The sequence below is a fragment of the Mytilus galloprovincialis genome, chromosome 1 (assembly GCF_965363235.1).
Source record: "Mytilus galloprovincialis chromosome 1, xbMytGall1.hap1.1, whole genome shotgun sequence".
Taxonomy (NCBI): Eukaryota; Metazoa; Mollusca; class Bivalvia; order Mytilida; family Mytilidae; genus Mytilus; species Mytilus galloprovincialis.
In genome coordinates, this window is record NC_134838.1 from 76680371 (window position 1) to 76699001 (window position 18631).

General features: G+C 31.5%; 1 protein-coding gene across 16 annotated transcripts in view; it reads left to right on the plus strand.

Moving 5' to 3' along the window:
* LOC143084604 (single-stranded DNA-binding protein 3-like) overlaps window positions 1-18631 on the plus strand; it is a 78133-nt gene that overhangs the window by 14760 nt on the left and 44742 nt on the right. For 13 of the 16 annotated variants that reach the window (XM_076260842.1, XM_076260840.1, XM_076260845.1 and 10 more), the window contains exons 6-8: window positions 3021-3062; window positions 17203-17289; window positions 17807-17872. In XM_076260842.1, coding sequence (XP_076116957.1) covers window positions 3021-3062; window positions 17203-17289; window positions 17807-17872 — 195 coding nt within the window. The remainder of the gene's footprint in view (window positions 1-3020; window positions 3063-17202; window positions 17290-17806; window positions 17873-18631) is intronic. The other 3 variants (XM_076260835.1, XM_076260839.1, XM_076260843.1) reach the window with 3 other exon arrangements.

The following is an 18631-nucleotide window of genomic DNA, read 5'->3' on the forward strand; positions in this document are numbered from 1 at the left end:
TGTGACTAAATTAGGGTTCCATATTTGTTAGAGACCTACTATTTGTCTATAAGTCTGGAAAGTTTTAAAATAAGAAACAGAATAGAAAGGCATAATCTGTTTGTATTACCTAAACAAGATGAATGTGCACATCCTCTTATTGGAAAGGCCCTATTATTTATTTTTTTGAGTGGGGGATGGTTTAATTTTTGGGGTAGTACTGTAAGGCTTTTATTTAAACTTTAACTTAAAGGACAGCCATTAGACTTGAAAAAATGCAACAAGCAAATTTTAACATATATATTCCATTGTTTGATAACAAAGAATAACAGAAAGATTCCAAGGACACCTGTCCGGGAAAATTCTAGAATGGACTTTTCACTATTGAAGTTCATATTTAGTCACTTAAAGACTAATTTGTTAGTATATGGATTGTACCCCTTTGTTTTGTAGGTACACGAGGTACAGCCTCAACTTTACCTACACAAAGTAACAATAATTATTTAATGATATTTCATGCTTTGTTGATAGTTATTATTCCTTGATGTTTAAAAAAGATGGTAACACATATTCTAAAGCTAAAAATCAATATCTGAGCTTTAAATCTATACACACTGGTATTGTGTGTAGTGTTTATTGATTTGAATGTGACATCTCTCTAAACAAGGTGTAAGGGTCCTAACTGTAACTGTTTTCTTCCCCAAACTTATCACACTGTTGTTGGCACATAAATTAGTACATGTAGGTACACAAAGAAGATTTGGTATTATATAATACAGGATGTGTATTGGAGAACTGTTTTACTTTTAAATATTTGTTTTTAACTGATTGCTTGCTGACTTCATTGTTAGATTTTAAACTTAAATGTTTTATTAGTCGATTTCTGCGAGTTCTATAATTACAACAGAAGAAAGCATGTGTGGTGAATCTACATGTTGACAAAATAAAGTTAAATAGAAAGGAGAATGTTAGATAATTGCCTGCTCTTTCATTAAACAAATTATATTTTTAAGTAAGTAATGCATATTTTGTATTGGAATATTTGGCTTTCTTTTGGACTGACAAAAAGGGGGGTATGTTTTTCCCCACTAACTCAGATGAAATTTACACCAAATACATCTATATGTAAAAAATAAAATTTGCCTTTTCTTAAATTTGGAATGATATACTAAATTAAGGAATAATTCAACAATATTTTTTGCAACATTTAAGTCAAATATGAAATACCTACTATTGAAGGGTATACCAGTTCTCAAATCTATCCAAAATTTGTTTGTGTATAACTTTTGACCACTGTTATTTTGACTGCCTTGAACATGTTAAATGATATCTGGGATATATGAAATAATTTTTACAAGCAACAAGGACTATAAGCAAGATGATGTAATGAGGAAGGAATGTTTGCAAGGTCAATAACATCATTTCAAATAAACAAATTCCAGTCTGCCTCAGAACTATAAAATACCTTTAAATGATATTTTGTATTAGTGTTGCCTACCAATGGATTAAGTCACAAATAAGGTTGTAATGTCTGACAGGTCAAGGTCACCAACTTGTCCAAATATTCAAAGTACTACAGCTGTAAAATTTTGATTTCCTTGAATACAAAATCTTTGATTATTTTGTATATATAATAAAATGCATAGAAGGGGTTGGGGTATCATTTTGTGAGCTTTGTTCTCTGTACCTTTTCTGCTTCAACATTGTGAGTGCTTCTTTGCCAAAGTTTCTTTCTTGCTTTAATGAAATATAACATTATGTCAGATTAACAAACATCAGCTATATCTCTGATAAATCCCTAAATTGTGCTTAGGAACTGATGTCCCATGCATAGAATCATGCATATTATGAAGGAAATATTAAGTTTAGGCACTCTATGATAAACTGAATCTATATGCATGTGGCTGTAAAAATGACAAACTACTTGTTCCAAATTAAACGGTCATTTTACTTAATAAGCACACACAATATTTGGTTCACTTGCTAAATAAGACAGAATGTTTTTCACACTGAAAGAGAACTGTGCACACGAATCAGTCATAGAACTGTATATTTGCTGTGAAATCTTTTATGCCTCTGCTGCTGCTCTTCAACAGAGGTGTCTTTAAGTGTTACCCTTGTTCCTCTGTAAATCTGTCTGTCCGTAAGTACATCTGGTTTCTGTTCCTTTAACATATGCACAACCAAATGTTATGAAACTTTAACACAATGCTTATTACCACTTAAATTTTCCCTCGCCCTGATCGTCCGAATTTAAAGTATTTAATCTCTAAATTCAATAGGCTATAATTAAGACAAACACAGATATAGGATTAGTTGCTCGCAGTAACATCTTTTTTTCTCTTGCGATACAATATTTTATTTTACTTTATTGTACTTATTTCTTCGATTGAAACAATATATAAATACATGACATATAACATTGTTCCTCTTTCACATCGTTTCTTTTTCCTCGGCTAATACCTCCAACACCTGTACGTACAATAAACATAGCAGCAACTGCATATATACCTATGTGACCAACTTCAATTCGACGTAACTGCGAGCACCTTCGATACTAATACATTTAAATGCCAAACTTTATATAGTACCATTAAACCCCACCCGTAAAAACAGCCAAAACTTTCCTCGTGCCTCCTGCACCTAACATCAAATTTATAAATAGTACATACTATTACAAAACCAGTATCCAAACTAGTTATACTAGTTCCCATCTATAAATAATTACTACAAACAGCGAACAGGAAAAACCCTATTTCAAATGAAATAAAATACATATAACTCAGATCAAGTTTTGGCTGGTGTTACTTTTACCGTTCTTCAGTTATGTCCCTTTATAACTTTATATGATAAGCAAGCATGGCCATCATCTGTGTCCCATGGACACATTCACCATTTATATTCATATGTGATGGTTCTTTAAGAATGATATATATTGGAATTCACAAATTTTTTTTGTTACTTATATAACTAAAATCTGATGTTAAACAAACAACAATCAATTAATTAATGTAACTAAAACGTTTGTCTGTATTTTTCAGGGTTTTGTAAATTCAGGGTACGGTGTCAATGGCATGGCACACGTAAGTACAATAAATTAATTTTATTTCAATAGTACATATTTTGTTTCGCATTTACTACTTGTATGCAGTGTACTGCTCAACTTAACGGAATCTCGAAATGTTTGATTTCTTTGATGAACCAACTCAATTAAACAAAAGAAATTTAAAAGCATCTTAATAAAGTGTGAAAGTCAACGTGAAGCTATATTATGGTCAATCACTTCTGTTAAAACCAGAATAAGTCTTGGATGTTGGTACAAAACTGCTAGCCACATTCTGTATTTTTAGGAGTCTTAATGGGTCTTTAAAATATAAGAATTGTTGTTATCACAGTTAGTTTAATTGTCCCTTCCTGTGTTGAAAGAAGAGAGATGTGAAATCTGATGTTCTCAATACACCACAGTGAAATATAGCACAAATGTACCATTTTAAAAGGATGTGGACTTTTGATTTTATTTTTGTGCATAACCTTTGATAGCTTCTTTCAGTGTATTTTCCAAATTAGTGATAGATTAATTGGCTATAATATTTCTTGCACAAACATTTGATCATTTTCTAATTGAATTAAGGAATGATGATTTGAATAAATTTTTACAAAATTTATAGACCACTTCAAATTTGCCGTATTGACCAGTTACAATTGACCAGAAGTTGACTTCAATATTAAATACTTAATTTCATAATTGATTTTGCAGTTTCCCCCTAATTTTAAAAGTAAAATGGAACCATATAGATCATTTAAAATCGTTTAATTATTGGAATTTCTGAATAATTTTCCATGATCTGAGCTGTTTGTCACAGAAGGCTAGATACATGATAAAAATCTTTTTAAAGGTAAGGGTCGAACAAGGTGATAAAAGATTTGCTATGCTATGCTTCACTGGTTAAATGTGACACCATTGTAAAATTCAAATATCTGTTATTTACTGAATATTTACCAATACTACAATAGTATATAGTAAATAATATCAGTAAACACCAACCAGGCTAATTGATTTTGATACTCCAAATTTGGGGATCTTTTCCCTGCCCTAGCCTTGGTGTAGACATGCATGAATAATAGAATGTTTACAGATTTTCAGCAGGTTGAAGTTGGACTATGAATAGAAACTTTACTCACTTGATAAATCAATAGAATTGAGGAATCCCTGGGGGTTCTTACAGGAATTCTTTGTAATAAAACTTTTGTTTTGTAAAATGAGGAATGTAATTGTAAATGCATGTAAGAGTTGAAAAAAAGTTGATGAAAATGTATTTAAAAATTAAACATGATTAATGCTTCTTGAAAGTAGGCCATTGGAAAGGTTTCTGTACAATACCTGTGTATAAATTAATGTACAAGAGATATAGGCCACACCATGCCAATTTTATGAGTTAAAATACGGAACAACTAAACACATGGTAAACATTACCTTTGTTTACAATCTTAAAAACAAGAAAATAACTTGGGGTGGTCAGTAATTTAAAAAAATCTTATAGATTAAACTAACAAATAAAAAATGTTTTCAATTTATCTATTTAATTTTAATTAGCCAGTTTTGATAGATTTTAAACCAAAAAGAATGAAAATTTCCTTTAGTTAGCCTCATTCTGTATACCAGTACATAATGTGTTTAGGGGAGACGTGAAGGGTTTATAAAATTTATCATTCCAAGGATTATTGATTGCATAATTCTAAGGCATTAATTTGTTTTAATTTAAATAAGTGAAAATGGTTTGACTAAAAAATAAATAAACAATAAAGATGTATCTGAAAAAGAAATGGAAAAAAAAAAATGGAATAAACTAAAACCTGATAGTCAGATAGTGATGATTTTTATTTGTGGCAGATGTAATCATACTTAACTCCCCAATTGTGAACCTCAGTTGCATCTATTGATCAGGGATGGTTTTGTAAGAAGAGGAAAGGTTTTCAAATATTGATGTTGAAAATCAGTGATATTTTTTGTCCATTTGACATTTAAAATAACCATATTTACAAGATTTTGCCTTAATTACAGTTACTATTGTTTTATCATTGTAGTAGAACTAGTGGACACTGCTTCAGCATTTGGGAGATCTCAAGATCATCAGGGGTGTTTTTGTGTTTTTTCTGTAAAGATTCATCATTTGTGTACAGAGCTTTAATTAATTTAAATAAGACTAGACTATACTATGTCCTTGTCAACTATCAGGAAAACATGGTGATGGCTGTAAATGGGACACCAGTTTCAGAAGTGTATTTAATGAGGTTCTAACAGGAAGTACTTGCTTACTTTCAAAAGTTTTGACCCTGTCCTGTTTTCAGATCTAGTAAAATTTCAGCTAGTAACATATGTTTAAAATGTGTTTTGTTTGTTCAACTGTTTGAAACTTATGTACATTCTGTCTGAGAGTTGTCCATTACTCAATAAAGGTGACATTTGCATATCTGATATATTCTAATTTCTCATTTTCTTTTTCTAAATGATGGTTAGCGAAGTCCAGGAATATATCACACACCTTTTCTAGCAATTTGATGTGGCCATACCTTCTCTAACCTGGTTCAATTGCAAGTATCTGTGTAGCAGTATGACATCATAATTTGGATAGATGCTGAATTTAATTCCCAAACAGTCGGTTTGTCATCTTTATGATTTGCAGTATCCAGTCCTACCTTTGTGATTGTAATCAGTCCTACCTTTGTGATTGTATCCAGTCCTACCTTTGTGATTGTATCCAGTCCTACCTTTGTGATTGTATCCAGTCCTACCTTTGTGATTGTTTCCAGTCCTACCTTTGATTGTATCCAGTCCTACCTTTGTGATTGTATCCAGTCCTACCTTTGTGATTGTATCCAGTCCTACCTTTGTGATTGTTTCCAGTCCTACCTTTGATTGTATCCAGTCCTACCTTTGTGATTGTATCCAGACCTTTGTGATTGTATCCAGTCCTACCTTTGTGATTGTATCCAGTCCTACCTTTGTGATTGTATCCAGTCCTACCTTTGTGATTGTTTCCAGTCTCCAGATATCAGAGGCCATTTCTAGTTTGACAGTAGCTTACTGTGCAGCTTTTCTCATCACTTTGCGTCCGTCGTCTGTCGTCGTCTGTTAACTTTTACTAAAATCTTCTCCTCTGAAACTACTGGGCCAAATTAAACCAAACTTGTTAAAAAAATGTGTCCGGTGACCCGGCCGACCAACCAAGATGGCCATCATGGCTAAAAATAGAACATAGGGGTAAAATGTAGATTTTGTATTATATCTCTGAAACCAAAGCATTTAGAGCAAATCTGACAGGTAGTAAAATTGTTTATCAGGTCAAGATCTGTCTGCCCTGAAATTTTCAGATGAATCAGACAACCTGTTGTTGGGTTGCTGCCCCTGAATTGGTAGTTTTAAGGAAATTTTGTCGTTTTTGGTTATTATCTTGAATATTATAATAGATAGAGATAAACTGTAAACAGCAATTATGTTCAGCTAAGTAAGATCTACAAATAAGTCAAACATTACCAAAATGGTCAGTTGACCCCTTGAGGAGTTATTGCCCTTTATAGTAAATTTTTAACAATTTTTCGTAAATTTTTGTATTCTTTTACAAAAATCTTCTCCTCTGAAACTATAAAGACAAATTTAACCAAACTTGTCCACAATCATCATTAGGGTATCTTGTCTAAAAAATGTGTCCGATGACCCCACCCACAAACAAAGATGGCCGACACGGCTAAAAATAGTACATAGAGTAAAATGCAGTTTTTGGCTCATATTTCTGAAAACAAAGCATTTTGTGTAAATCTTACAGAATAAAATTGTTCATTAGGTCAAGATCTATCTGCCCATAAATTTTCAGACCAATCAGGCAACCCGTTGTTGGGTTGCTGCCCCTGATATGGTAATTTTAAGAAAATTTGGCAGCTTTTGGTTATTATCTTGAATATCATTATAGATAGAGATAAACTGTAAACAGCAATAATGTACAGCAAAGTAAGACCTACAAATAAGTCAACATGATGAAAATGGTCAATTGACCCCTTAAGGAGTTATTGCCCTCTATAGTCAATATTTAACAATTTTCATAAATTTTGTAAATTTTTGTAAATTTTTACAAAATATTTTCCACTGTAACTACTGGGCCAAGTTCATTATAGATAGAGATAATTATAAGCCGAAAGAATGTTCAGTAAAATAAGATCTTCAAACACATCACCATCACCAAAACACAATTTTGTCATTAATCGATCTGTGTCCTTTGTTTAATATGCACAAAGACCAAGGTGAGTGACACAAGCTCTTTAGAGCCTCTAGTTTATTAGATTTTTAATTGCCAAAAATAAGCTTCATTGAGAAAGTTAGAATTTAAACATAATCTAGGACACTGTGACCTACTTTTTCCTCTTCACTAAATGATTTGGCAGTGATCATGCTGCTAGATACTTGGTGTCCTATGGACAAATATATCTTAAAACATGCAGTCACATATGGGGTCCTCAGGGACCAAGTGGTCTAGGTAGTCAAACGACTGTATCACTAGGATGTCAACACTGAGGTAGCAGGTTTCAATCCAACACATTGCATGGTTGCTGGACTCCTATCTTAATTGAAATGGATTGTCAGTTTTCCTACAGAATAGCACATACTGAATAGTCCTCAAAAAATTTAAACACCAATCAACCAATCAATCAATTTTGATTTATAACTCAGTTGAGGTTTTTCTTTGTTTTTATTAAACTTTTACATGTGATTGCTTTACTTTCATTTTTGCATCTTTGGGTTTTAGTAGAGATAATGATTATTGGCACTACACTAATTAAGCCTTTTCTGGTTATGTGTTTGCTGCCATATTCAAACTAGTTGTGTAATCTCCATCTAAACTTAATCCCCCCCAAGTTTTGCCCATATCCATCAGACCAAAAAACTTCATGTATCATATAAGTAATGTAATACTGGTAATCTCCCCTTATTTTAGTGGTGGCTCTGTATGAATGGTATCTATTATTTGCATATATGTATCCATATATTCAGTAGGCAAATACCTATTACAAGGTCACACAAAATATCACTAACTAATATTATAGGCAGTCAAGAATATGAATAAATTCCATACACTTTTCAGGTACTTTAACACTAGCATTGGAAAAGATAGGGATGTTTGTTTTTTGGTTAATCTTACAGCTGCAAATATCTTTGTGGTATTATATCATTTCATCACTTAAATCTTCACACTATGTTTTTTTTCTGGCAGTTTGAAATAGATTGTCCTCACAGAACTTGCTGACAGTGATTATAACATTTGTAAAGTATGTCATCTTCACCGTGTTTGTTTACACTGATATGGAATTTGTAAAGTAGGTCAACTGGTTGGGGAAGAGTGCAAGCAATTGTTGCACTAGTTGGTACCTATTTTTCCTTCGATAATTCAGTTGAGATCAAGAAATAGAATGGAAATATTGGTTATAAATATTACATTTGCATTTTCTTTCAGGGAAATAAACTTCATAAGTGTAAAAAAATGACTGGCAAATTAGACCTTTTAAAACAAAAGGTAACCAGGTCCAGGGGACTTAATTTGTGTACATTATTGATAATTTGTTGTTAGTATTTACAATTTCTTCTCAGATTCTTACAGAGACGAAGTCTAATTTTGGAGTTGATGGGAGATGCTGATATTTTTTAAGATCCAAATATAAGATATTTTGACACTTATATTTGCTGTAAGAAAGCACTTGGGAGATAGTTATTTCAAAGGTCAATGCAAGATGGCATTGTTGGAGATTGTAATTTGAAAGGTCAAGCCAAGATGGCATATTTATATACATATTGAAAAACATGATCAAATGAAGGTATATGCTAACCCTTCCAGAGCACCTGATCATGAGGTCACCTAGGTTTTTGGTAGGGTTCCTGTTTCTCAATCTTTAATATTTTATTTAGTTAGTGTTTTGTAGACTGTTGTCTGCCTTTTGTTTTTAACCCAAGATGCTGTTGGCCTCTCTGTGACTTATAGAGTTTTAAATATCCCTTCTTGGTGTTTTATGTCTGTTTTTATGCCCACACCGTAGCAGAGGGAGCATTAAGTTTTACCCTTGGTCGTCCATATGTATGTCCCAAAGTTGGTTTCCGTTCTCTAACTTTAGTTTGCCTTACCAAATGTTATGAAACTTGTACACAATTCTTATTACCACAAAAACACAGATCCAGTTTGAATTTTTGGTGGCAACACTTTAACCATTCTAGAGTTATGCCCCTTTACATGGACACATTACATATATTAATGCTGATAGTTATCAATCCAAGCTACTTGTTTACATGCTAAAGAGCTGGTGTAAGAAACTATTAAAAAACACATGCAAATAAGTGTCTAACATTGCTTCTATCTGAGTTGAATATTTTGTAGAATTAAGAACCAGTTGTTTGTCAAGCTGTGTGTATTCCAACCTTTGTTTATTATATTATTAAGACATTTATCATTTCTTTTTAAACTCAATTGCTGTGTAATGTTGATATTAAAGTCAGAATGTTTGACAATTTTGTAACCAGAATTGTTGAAATCTCTTTTCCCGTCAGGTGGTCCTTGAAGAAAATCCACTGGTCTTCACTTTTATTTCTATTGCAAAATACCAAAATAGCGTCAGTCTTTTGTAAATTGTGGTGGACATTTCTTCAGACCACAACTTTTCATGAACTCTGTTCATAACAGAAATTTTCTGACCCACTTTCTATGCTTGGTTGGATTTTGTCCTAGGCCCAAAAATTCAATTGTTGACACATTATCAGAAGACTTATTAGTGTAACCACCAGTAGGCATTGCCTAGATAGTACATATGTCCAGGCATGCACTAGTTTGCACCAGAAATCATCCACACTTTTTTGTATTTGGCCCCTGTAATTAAGAATATTGATTTATTGAACAAAACAAAGAGTGAACATAAACATGTTTACACAGTTTTGTTTGTCACTTTCACTCATGGGTTGGGTCAACAAAATCAATAGCCAAGATCATTGATGTAAGGATGTAGGGTATTTTATTGGGGCTCTACATGGGAGGTTAAGGTAATGTCCCATCACATTCATTGTAGTTTTTTAGGAGTTTAAAATTCATGCAGAAACCTGTTGTATTGGAAATGACCTCAGGATTATTAGATATTTAATGAGGTCAACATTTAGGTTATTTCACCTATCATTGATATTGTATAAATTTAAATGGTAAAAAAATTAAAATGTTTGTTTTTTTGAAAGAATGTTTTGTTCAGGACGGGTGAAGATGCTGATATCAAATGTTTTTAAATCAACTTGTAGAAGGGGAAGTAATCTCAATAAAAAAAAATCTATTTTGGATATTAAGCTTTTTGCTTGTTCCATAGTTCTCATATAAATTCGAAAATATCAGATAAGTGCAAAAAGCAGGGTAGATTATTAAAATTTTCATAAATTGGATAAAAAACTCTTTCACAATTTATTGTTTGTAATTGTATATAAGTTACAGAAATGGGTCATTACTGGAATGATAGTCAAGTTTTTATGGTTATATAAAAAAAAAATACCGGTATGTAACACAAAATATACCTGTATCTATATAATTATTGAGATATTTTTTGAGCAGAAAATTCTTTAATAGAACAGCTGTTGAAAGTTTTATTTTCCATATTTATTTCTGAAAAACTTTATATTATCTAATTAGTAATAATTATAACAAGTAAACAAAGAAATTTGCTACAGAATTCTCAAATGTAAAATCTAGCCTGAGTTTGGTTTTCATTCTTTTTTAATATCGCTATGTTACAACTGGATTGCTGCTTTGAATTCTATGAAAACTTACTGGAGGTAGGAAGGTAATTGGCTGCTTTCATGGTGTTAAAATACATGTACTGTTATTTTTTTACCTGTATCAATTTCAAATGCACAAAATTTGGCACAACTTATAAGTGACCGTAATATCAAGGAAACACACTAGTGTATTTAATGGGATGGCCTGAACATAGCTACAGTAAAAAGGAAGTTGATAACTTTATATTCTGTTAAGTAACAAAGTGATACATTTCAATATAGATGTTTAAAAAGTCTTTCTGCAAGCAGTCTCCACTGTTTGTTTTATTGATTGTATAATTATCGCTATTTGCCAAGAACTCAAACAATCATCTGTTGTCAGAACAGAAATCTCCCTTTGTGAGCCTCCCAAGTATTTGATTTTATTTGTAGGTATAGTAAAACCTGCATTATCAGTAGCTGGTATTGTGTGTATGTGTTTAAATGTCAAAGCTTCAAAATTTAAATCTATATAGTGGTGTAATTCTTATAAACAAAAATACTGATCTTGGAGATCTATGTTTACCTATCTTCTAAGGGAATAACCTAGTTAGCTGATAATGGTTTCACTGTAGGATGAATTATCTGAAATCACATGACTGTATATGAATTATAACAAAGGGAATGGCTAAGAATTCCAAGATATATTTAGATCATGAAAATAATTTATGCCATAACATTTATGTTACAAAAAATAGAAATGTTGTCAGGTTGTATTTTCTATCATTATAAATTCTTTCAACTGGTTTTACTGTAAGAACTGATCTAATTTGTGTCACTGCTAAAAAAAAATCATGTCCTGTTTTGTTTTATACTTTTATATTTTGATAACAGAAATTAAAACATTATATTTTGGACAAATATGTGCAGAAAAATTGGCTTTTTTAAAAAACTTGTGTATTCCCTTCAAATTGTATTTGAACACATTTATTGAACACACTGGCTATCTAAATCTAGTGAAACAAATTTGTATCCTGTAGCCTCAAAGTGGACACTCAGTATGTTTTGACCCATGTCTCACTCTGTTCTTTTGGTAAATGATACAACTCCAGTTGTATAAGGTCTGCAGAAAATACATAATATAGAGGTGAATTTTTATGTGTTTTTTCTTAGAGTTCATTGCACACTCTTTTAACTTTTATGACATAATAATGGTGCTTTTTACTTTGAAAATTCACAAAAGTTGTACATGTCAAAACTTGCTAGATTTTTGTTGGTGCCTGCAGATATTGAGCTAAAATGTACATGTAGTTAAATAATATTAAGTTTAAACATCAAATTCACATTTCTCCTTAAGTTAATATAATACTGACAAACTTACTGTCGTTTTAATTTCATGAAATTTGTCCACATATTTTTAAAAAAGTCTGGTTATTATTGTATTTGGGGAACAACATATTATTGTATTTAGGGAACAACAGCGGTCTAGCAGCATCATCTGTTTCTATGTAAGTAACTTGAAAACATAAGATGACAGTAGACTAAGGATGTCTATTTCCATGAAAATGATTTTCACTTCTTTTATCAGGAGTTATGGTCCCTTGTTTATTGGAATATGTAACTTTATGTCAAATCTGTTCGAAAACTCCAATCTTTTTCAATTTGTAGTATGTTGTTTCTTCTAACTAAATGGTAGTCAAGATTATTTCATTCATAAATTATTGCTCTTGATTGTTTGTCATTTTGACAGCTTCTTGATCTTTTTTTTTGTACCAGCTATATTATATTTGTAGTTCTCATGAATGAACATCTTTTAGATTATGTGAAATGTTTTTGTTTTGTTTTTTATTTACTTGTTTCTTGATTGTGATATTTTTTCACAAAGGACTTGAGAAATTCATTTAGTTAGTATACATCTTATGCTATTGGACAGCACCTCATACAAATGTGGTTTACATAGGACAAGAGGTGTTCATTTGGTTCATACCCATCTACTTGCTTTGAACTGCTTTAATTGCTCAAATGAGGATGTACAACTAGTTAAGTACAATTACACATCAGTTATACAGATCCAAAATCTGCAGAGGGATCGAAATCCTGAAGAACATGTATTATTGAAAAACCAGTATGGGTATTTAAGATCTGGATCAGATTTACATGAAGTTTATGCTAAGTTTGGACTGAATTTTGGGCCGAATTTGGATACAACAGTATTTTTATGCCCCACCTACGATAGTAGAGGGGCATTATGTTTTCTGGTCTGTTTTTCTGGTGCGTGCGTCCATCCGTCTGTTCGTTCGTGCGTCCGTTCGCTTCAGGTTAAAGTTTTTGGTCAACGTAGTTTTTGAAGAAGTTGAAGTCCAATCAACTTGAAACTTAGTAAAAATGTTCCCCATGATATGATCTTTCTAATTTAAATGCCAAATTATAGTTTTGACCCCAATTTCATGGTCCACTGAACATAGAAAATGATAGTGCGAAGTTCAGGTTAAAGTTTTTGGTCAAGGTAGTTTTTGATGAAGTTATAGTTACATCAACTTGAAACTTAGTACACATGTTCCTTATGATCTGATCTTTCTAATTTTAATTCCTAAATTAAAGTTTTGACCCCAATTTCACGGTCCACTGATCATAGAAAATGATAGTGCGAGTGGGGCATCCGAGTACTATGGACACATTCTTGTTCATGTAATTGCTTCTGACACAGGAGTCAGATCCCTGTGCAGATTTCAGATCAAACTGCTCAGCGTGAAATACTTTGGATTTAGTTATTTTCATTGGTACCAATTCTTTGTTGCTCGAGAAAAATTGCCATATACACTTTGGCTCATTATATGTCTCTATACTTTCCATTCCTTACTCATTGTTTGGTCCTGATTATGTGAAATACACTGGTACAATTTACTATATTTCCAATTTTAATATACACTCAGAACTTGATTTAGTGTGTCATTAGAGGTCAAGGACAATTTTGTTTTATACATGCATATCTTCATTGTTAACCAGGTTTCCTTACAGCATAGGTTGTCAAGTAGGTTAATGGACAGACAGGCAGCTCCAGTTGGTTCATACGATAGTTTGTTCAACCAATGCTTTCAAATTTATATATGTAATGACAAAATCATGATGAGTTTAATATGACTATTTTCACTTTGCCATTTAGGAGTTATGGTTCTTGATTGATTGGAAATGGGCATTTTAAGACTTTTCTGTGCAATAATTTGAGAACTATTTACTCTTTACCTTTGGAATGTTCATTTTTACTGATGACAAAATTGAGCTCATATACTATTTTGACAATTTTCACATTTTGTCTCACTTGAGGTACAAAACTTCATTACCTAAGGCCAATTAAAATTAATTGATAGATTTTCATTCCCGCGCGCCCCTCTGAAATTGTCCTGTCCTGATTTTTTTTATTTTTAAAAATTTACGATTTCCGGATTTTGTTCATTTCCATTTCTGGTAACGGCCAAAAATTACCCCCCATTTTTTTCAAAAATTTGGATGAAAATCTACTAATTTATTTTAGTTGGCCTATTTACAGATATGTTTTTCTGTCTGCCTTGTGTTATAGTTGAAGTTTCACTATTTTGAATCTTTTGTTCAGAGATATGTTTATACAACTCCTTGTCATGACTTTGTTTTTTTTTCTGTAGACAGTAAGGAAATATAGACGACAGTACTTGTCACGACTTTTTTTTTTTATAAAACTGAGTTCATTATTATCATTAACACACATATGCAGACAGATGAGGATATCAGACATATGTATAGTGTGGAATAACATTGATCTTGTATTCGACAGCTGTTACCATGTTAAGAACAGTTTATTCTCGATTTGTATAGTCCTCTTGTCATGAAAATTTCACAAATCATATACTTTGTCTTTAAAAGAAATAAATGCCATACAGAAAAAAAAAAAAGTAGGACTTTTTAGTCCCTCTGAGAACTTTCTGTTTAACTCTGTTGAGAATAGTTTTTTCTTGATTTGTTTTATATTCTGTCACGAAACTTTTTATACAAATTATATACTTTGTCTTTAAATGAAATAAATTCCATACGGAAAAAAAAGTAGGACTTTTAAGTCCCTTTGAAAACTTTTACCATATAACTCTACAAGTTATTGACATTGTATAAGGAACTCGTGTTTCTGTTGTGAATTGTAGCATTAACCTTGTAGATGATATCCAGTACATTTGTACTGTGAGTTTCCTTGTAATTGGTCAATTGACTTGAACTATTTATAAAAGATTTTAGAGTTTGAAATTTAAAAGACTTGTTAATCTGATACAATGTAGACAGTAAACCAGAGCTTATTTAAAATGATCAAAATCTATATTTTTATGAAAAGGGTAAAAAGTGGGTATCTACAACCTCACAACTGATAGTACATTATTGCAATTTTTTTAGGCATATCTTGTCATCTTAAAATAGAATTCCGAAATTCAGTGAAATATTGGGACAAATAAGACCCTTATCATAGGTAACTCTTTAAATAAATCTGACAATTTAAGAATAGAACCTGTTGTTAGGCATTGATTTCTACAGTGGGTCAAAGGATGTAACTTACATATAAAAATATGACTATTTAAAAAAAAAAGGTAAAGGACAGCCTAAAATTATTGTTAATATTTTGATGTACTTGGTTGCATACTGTAATTTAAACTTTACCATTTAATAGCGTAAGTCGACTCATTGTATGGGTTTTCCAAACTATGGGTAGTTTGAAGTGATGTTTAAAGTAATATGGAATTCTGCTTCTGGTATATTCATTCATTTCTAGAATTTTCTGATGCTGACAATTTCTAGAAAGCAGAAAAGGTGAACAAGGATACAAGATTAAATGAGAGGTTTAATGAAATGTAGACTTTCCAATGCTTGTATGTGTGTAGTGCAAAACGAAAAACATTAATAAAGAAAGGAAAGGGTTTATAAGTTTAACAATAGTTTTAAAAAAAAACAAAAATTGGAATAAATCAAATACTAGATCAGTCAGCACATGACCAAAGGGGAATAACTCCAATTCTAAACCGGGGAAGTAATTGTTCTGGTTCTCGGTTCAATATTATAGAATTGAATGGGATAGTTAATGGCTTAATTTCTTAACAAAACAAGACACTTATGAAAAAAATATAATTGTATTTAAGCGCATTTTAAGCATATAAAAGCAATCAGTGATGCATAGCTTGTATTTCATTTTTTTTCAACTGTATATTATTTTTCAAGAGAAAACTAAAACAGAATAGATACCAAATGATTGTAAAAAAAACCCAACTTTATATTAGTCCAAGTACATGCTTATAAATTTGTACTTTTAAATGAAACCACCTAATTTTTCTGAGCTATGCTGAGCTATGTTGACATTTAAAACAGTTCTATTCAGTAAGGAAAGTGTTAATCAATGATGTGTTTCACAAAATGTTTACAAAAACTTAAAATTTGCATGATTCAAAAGGAGTCATCTCATCAATTATCAATTCTTACATTAAAGACATTTTTGTCTGCAATGTTAAGGTTTGAGATGTTATCAATTTTTGTTGATTTTATTTGTAGAGTTTGCAAGATAGAAACTTATTGTCATAAAGAAAAAAAGGAGATGATTTACAATTTGGAATAAGATTTTATATGTGATGCAGGAAAAATTTTGATTGTATTTAAAAGATTTTTTTGACTTGTGTGAATTCAAATCTTTTTCTGGTCTGACTGATAAGTTTTGAGGTTGATTTCTTTTTTTTTGTCACAAGTAATATCCAACCATATCCATATAGGATATGGCAGTTGGCATTTTCAATTTTGTCAATGGAGAAAACAGAATCTAACACACTTCCCATAATACTGCAACAATTATCAACTCTTTAAGTCTTTGTAGTTCAATTTATAAACATTAAATTGTAAGAGTTACTGAAAATTTAATTATCTTGAGTGGATAAAAATTGTAATCAACAGGAACTGGTAGAATATTTTCTCAAAACATTTTCTTTTCAACCATATTATTGGGTTGTGATTTAAAAAATATTAGTAACGGTATGATCATTACAAAAATCCATGTTTGTGTGTTATAAGCGGTTTATTATGTATTCTTACTGTTAAAGAGAAGTTCCTCAACGGGCAGAATTCCTCAGACATTTGCATTAATGCAATTGCTTGGTATTGCTAACAAAGCTGTTAGAATATGTGCTCAAAAGATCTTTCATATGAAATTAGTATAATTTGTCACCTTCTATGATTTTTGCTGTCAGTATGAAAATACTCCTTCCTGAGATGTACATTTCATGACATTAGCAAGAATTTACACATTTCATTCTTTAATTTCAGATAACAGCTTAAAACAATCACATTATTTCCTTAATGAATAACATCAATTTCAACATCAGGTTGATTTCTTTTATCAAATAAATCATCTTGAATATTTCCCTCTGTTTATGATCTCACAGTTTTGTTTTATATCTTTTCAGAATCCAGCAGCACAGAGTCCGTTAGGACAAATGCCCCCACAGGATGGAATGCCACCAGGGGGGCCAATGCCTCCTGGTTTTTTCCCTGTAAGTATTTTTCTTCTTCCATTCTTTGTTGATAAAACACATTTGATGCACAAATTTCATCCATCATTTCTTATCAAGACATCCCATTTACATAAGTTGTATAATAAAGGCATGGGAGACAACTCTGCTTTCCTTGTTATATGTATTAACTTTTGTGATGGTGTTAACTCCCTTTGTATGCAAAATTCCATAATATTCTGTTCTGTGCTGAATGCATGGATTCCTGTTTAATAAAATAATAAAATGTAAGTTTTGGATATTATAACATAAGAATTTTATATAATTTCATAGCTATTATCTTATAAGTGTGTGTGTTTGTGTGAAGTTAATATGGTTATGGTGAAAGTTTTCAGTAATACTAAATAAGAAACTAATTTGGGCTTTAAAAAAATCAAGGGGCTAGATTAAAAAGTTTAATTGATTCCATTTAAAATATCACATTGTATTGCCTTAAAATTGACTGCACTAAACTTGCACTAAAGCACCATCAAATAATGTTGGTCCCTTGTATTGGTAGCCGCCAGCATCACAGCCGTCCCCCCATTCACAGCCTCCTCACCCCCCTATGATGGGGCCAAATCAAGTGAGTAAACAACAATGTATACATTTCTATACATCAGTGTTGTCACATCTTGTTGTTGCCTCTTCTATCATCTTACAAGCAGCGAAGTGGGAGTTGTGTTTTACGACAAATCAGTTTTACAAAAACAACAAATCAGTTTTGTAACAAAAAAAAAAACTAAAGTAAAAGGACAGCTATAAGAAGCGATACTTATGTGGAAAGACTTGTGCCTTCATTTTAACTGGATGGGAATGAGGAACATTTATGATTACATGTTCAACCTTCTGTTAAAAAAGGTCAGAAAGTACGATCCAATTAGGATATAGGGTTAACGTTTGTTTCAGTTAGAAAAGAACTTTGAGTGTTATATGTACTTTTGTATTTGCACATCAATCTGTTCTTGAAAAGAAACTGTTGACCAAGAAGGACTTGAAGGGAACCTAAGTTAGGATGTCAATTTCAACTTTGAATCTAGAAACCTACCTTACAAAAAGGTTATGGATGCAAAGTAGACCAAATAAGCTGGACACGCCACAATTTTGAGATTTCGTCAGATTTTGTAAAATTGATTTGTGGTAAAGTTTCAACTCCTGTTCACTGCAATATTTTACTATTCATGCTTTTTCCTTATGTAGATCTTAAAAAAGAATAGTCATACCATTCTGTTTATATTTTCTGTCACTTAAAACAAACCTTTTAATGTTTATATTTTTTAGATTAAAATTTTTATTTTGTTAATTATTCAAAATTCAATATTATATATTTCTCAAATTCAAATCA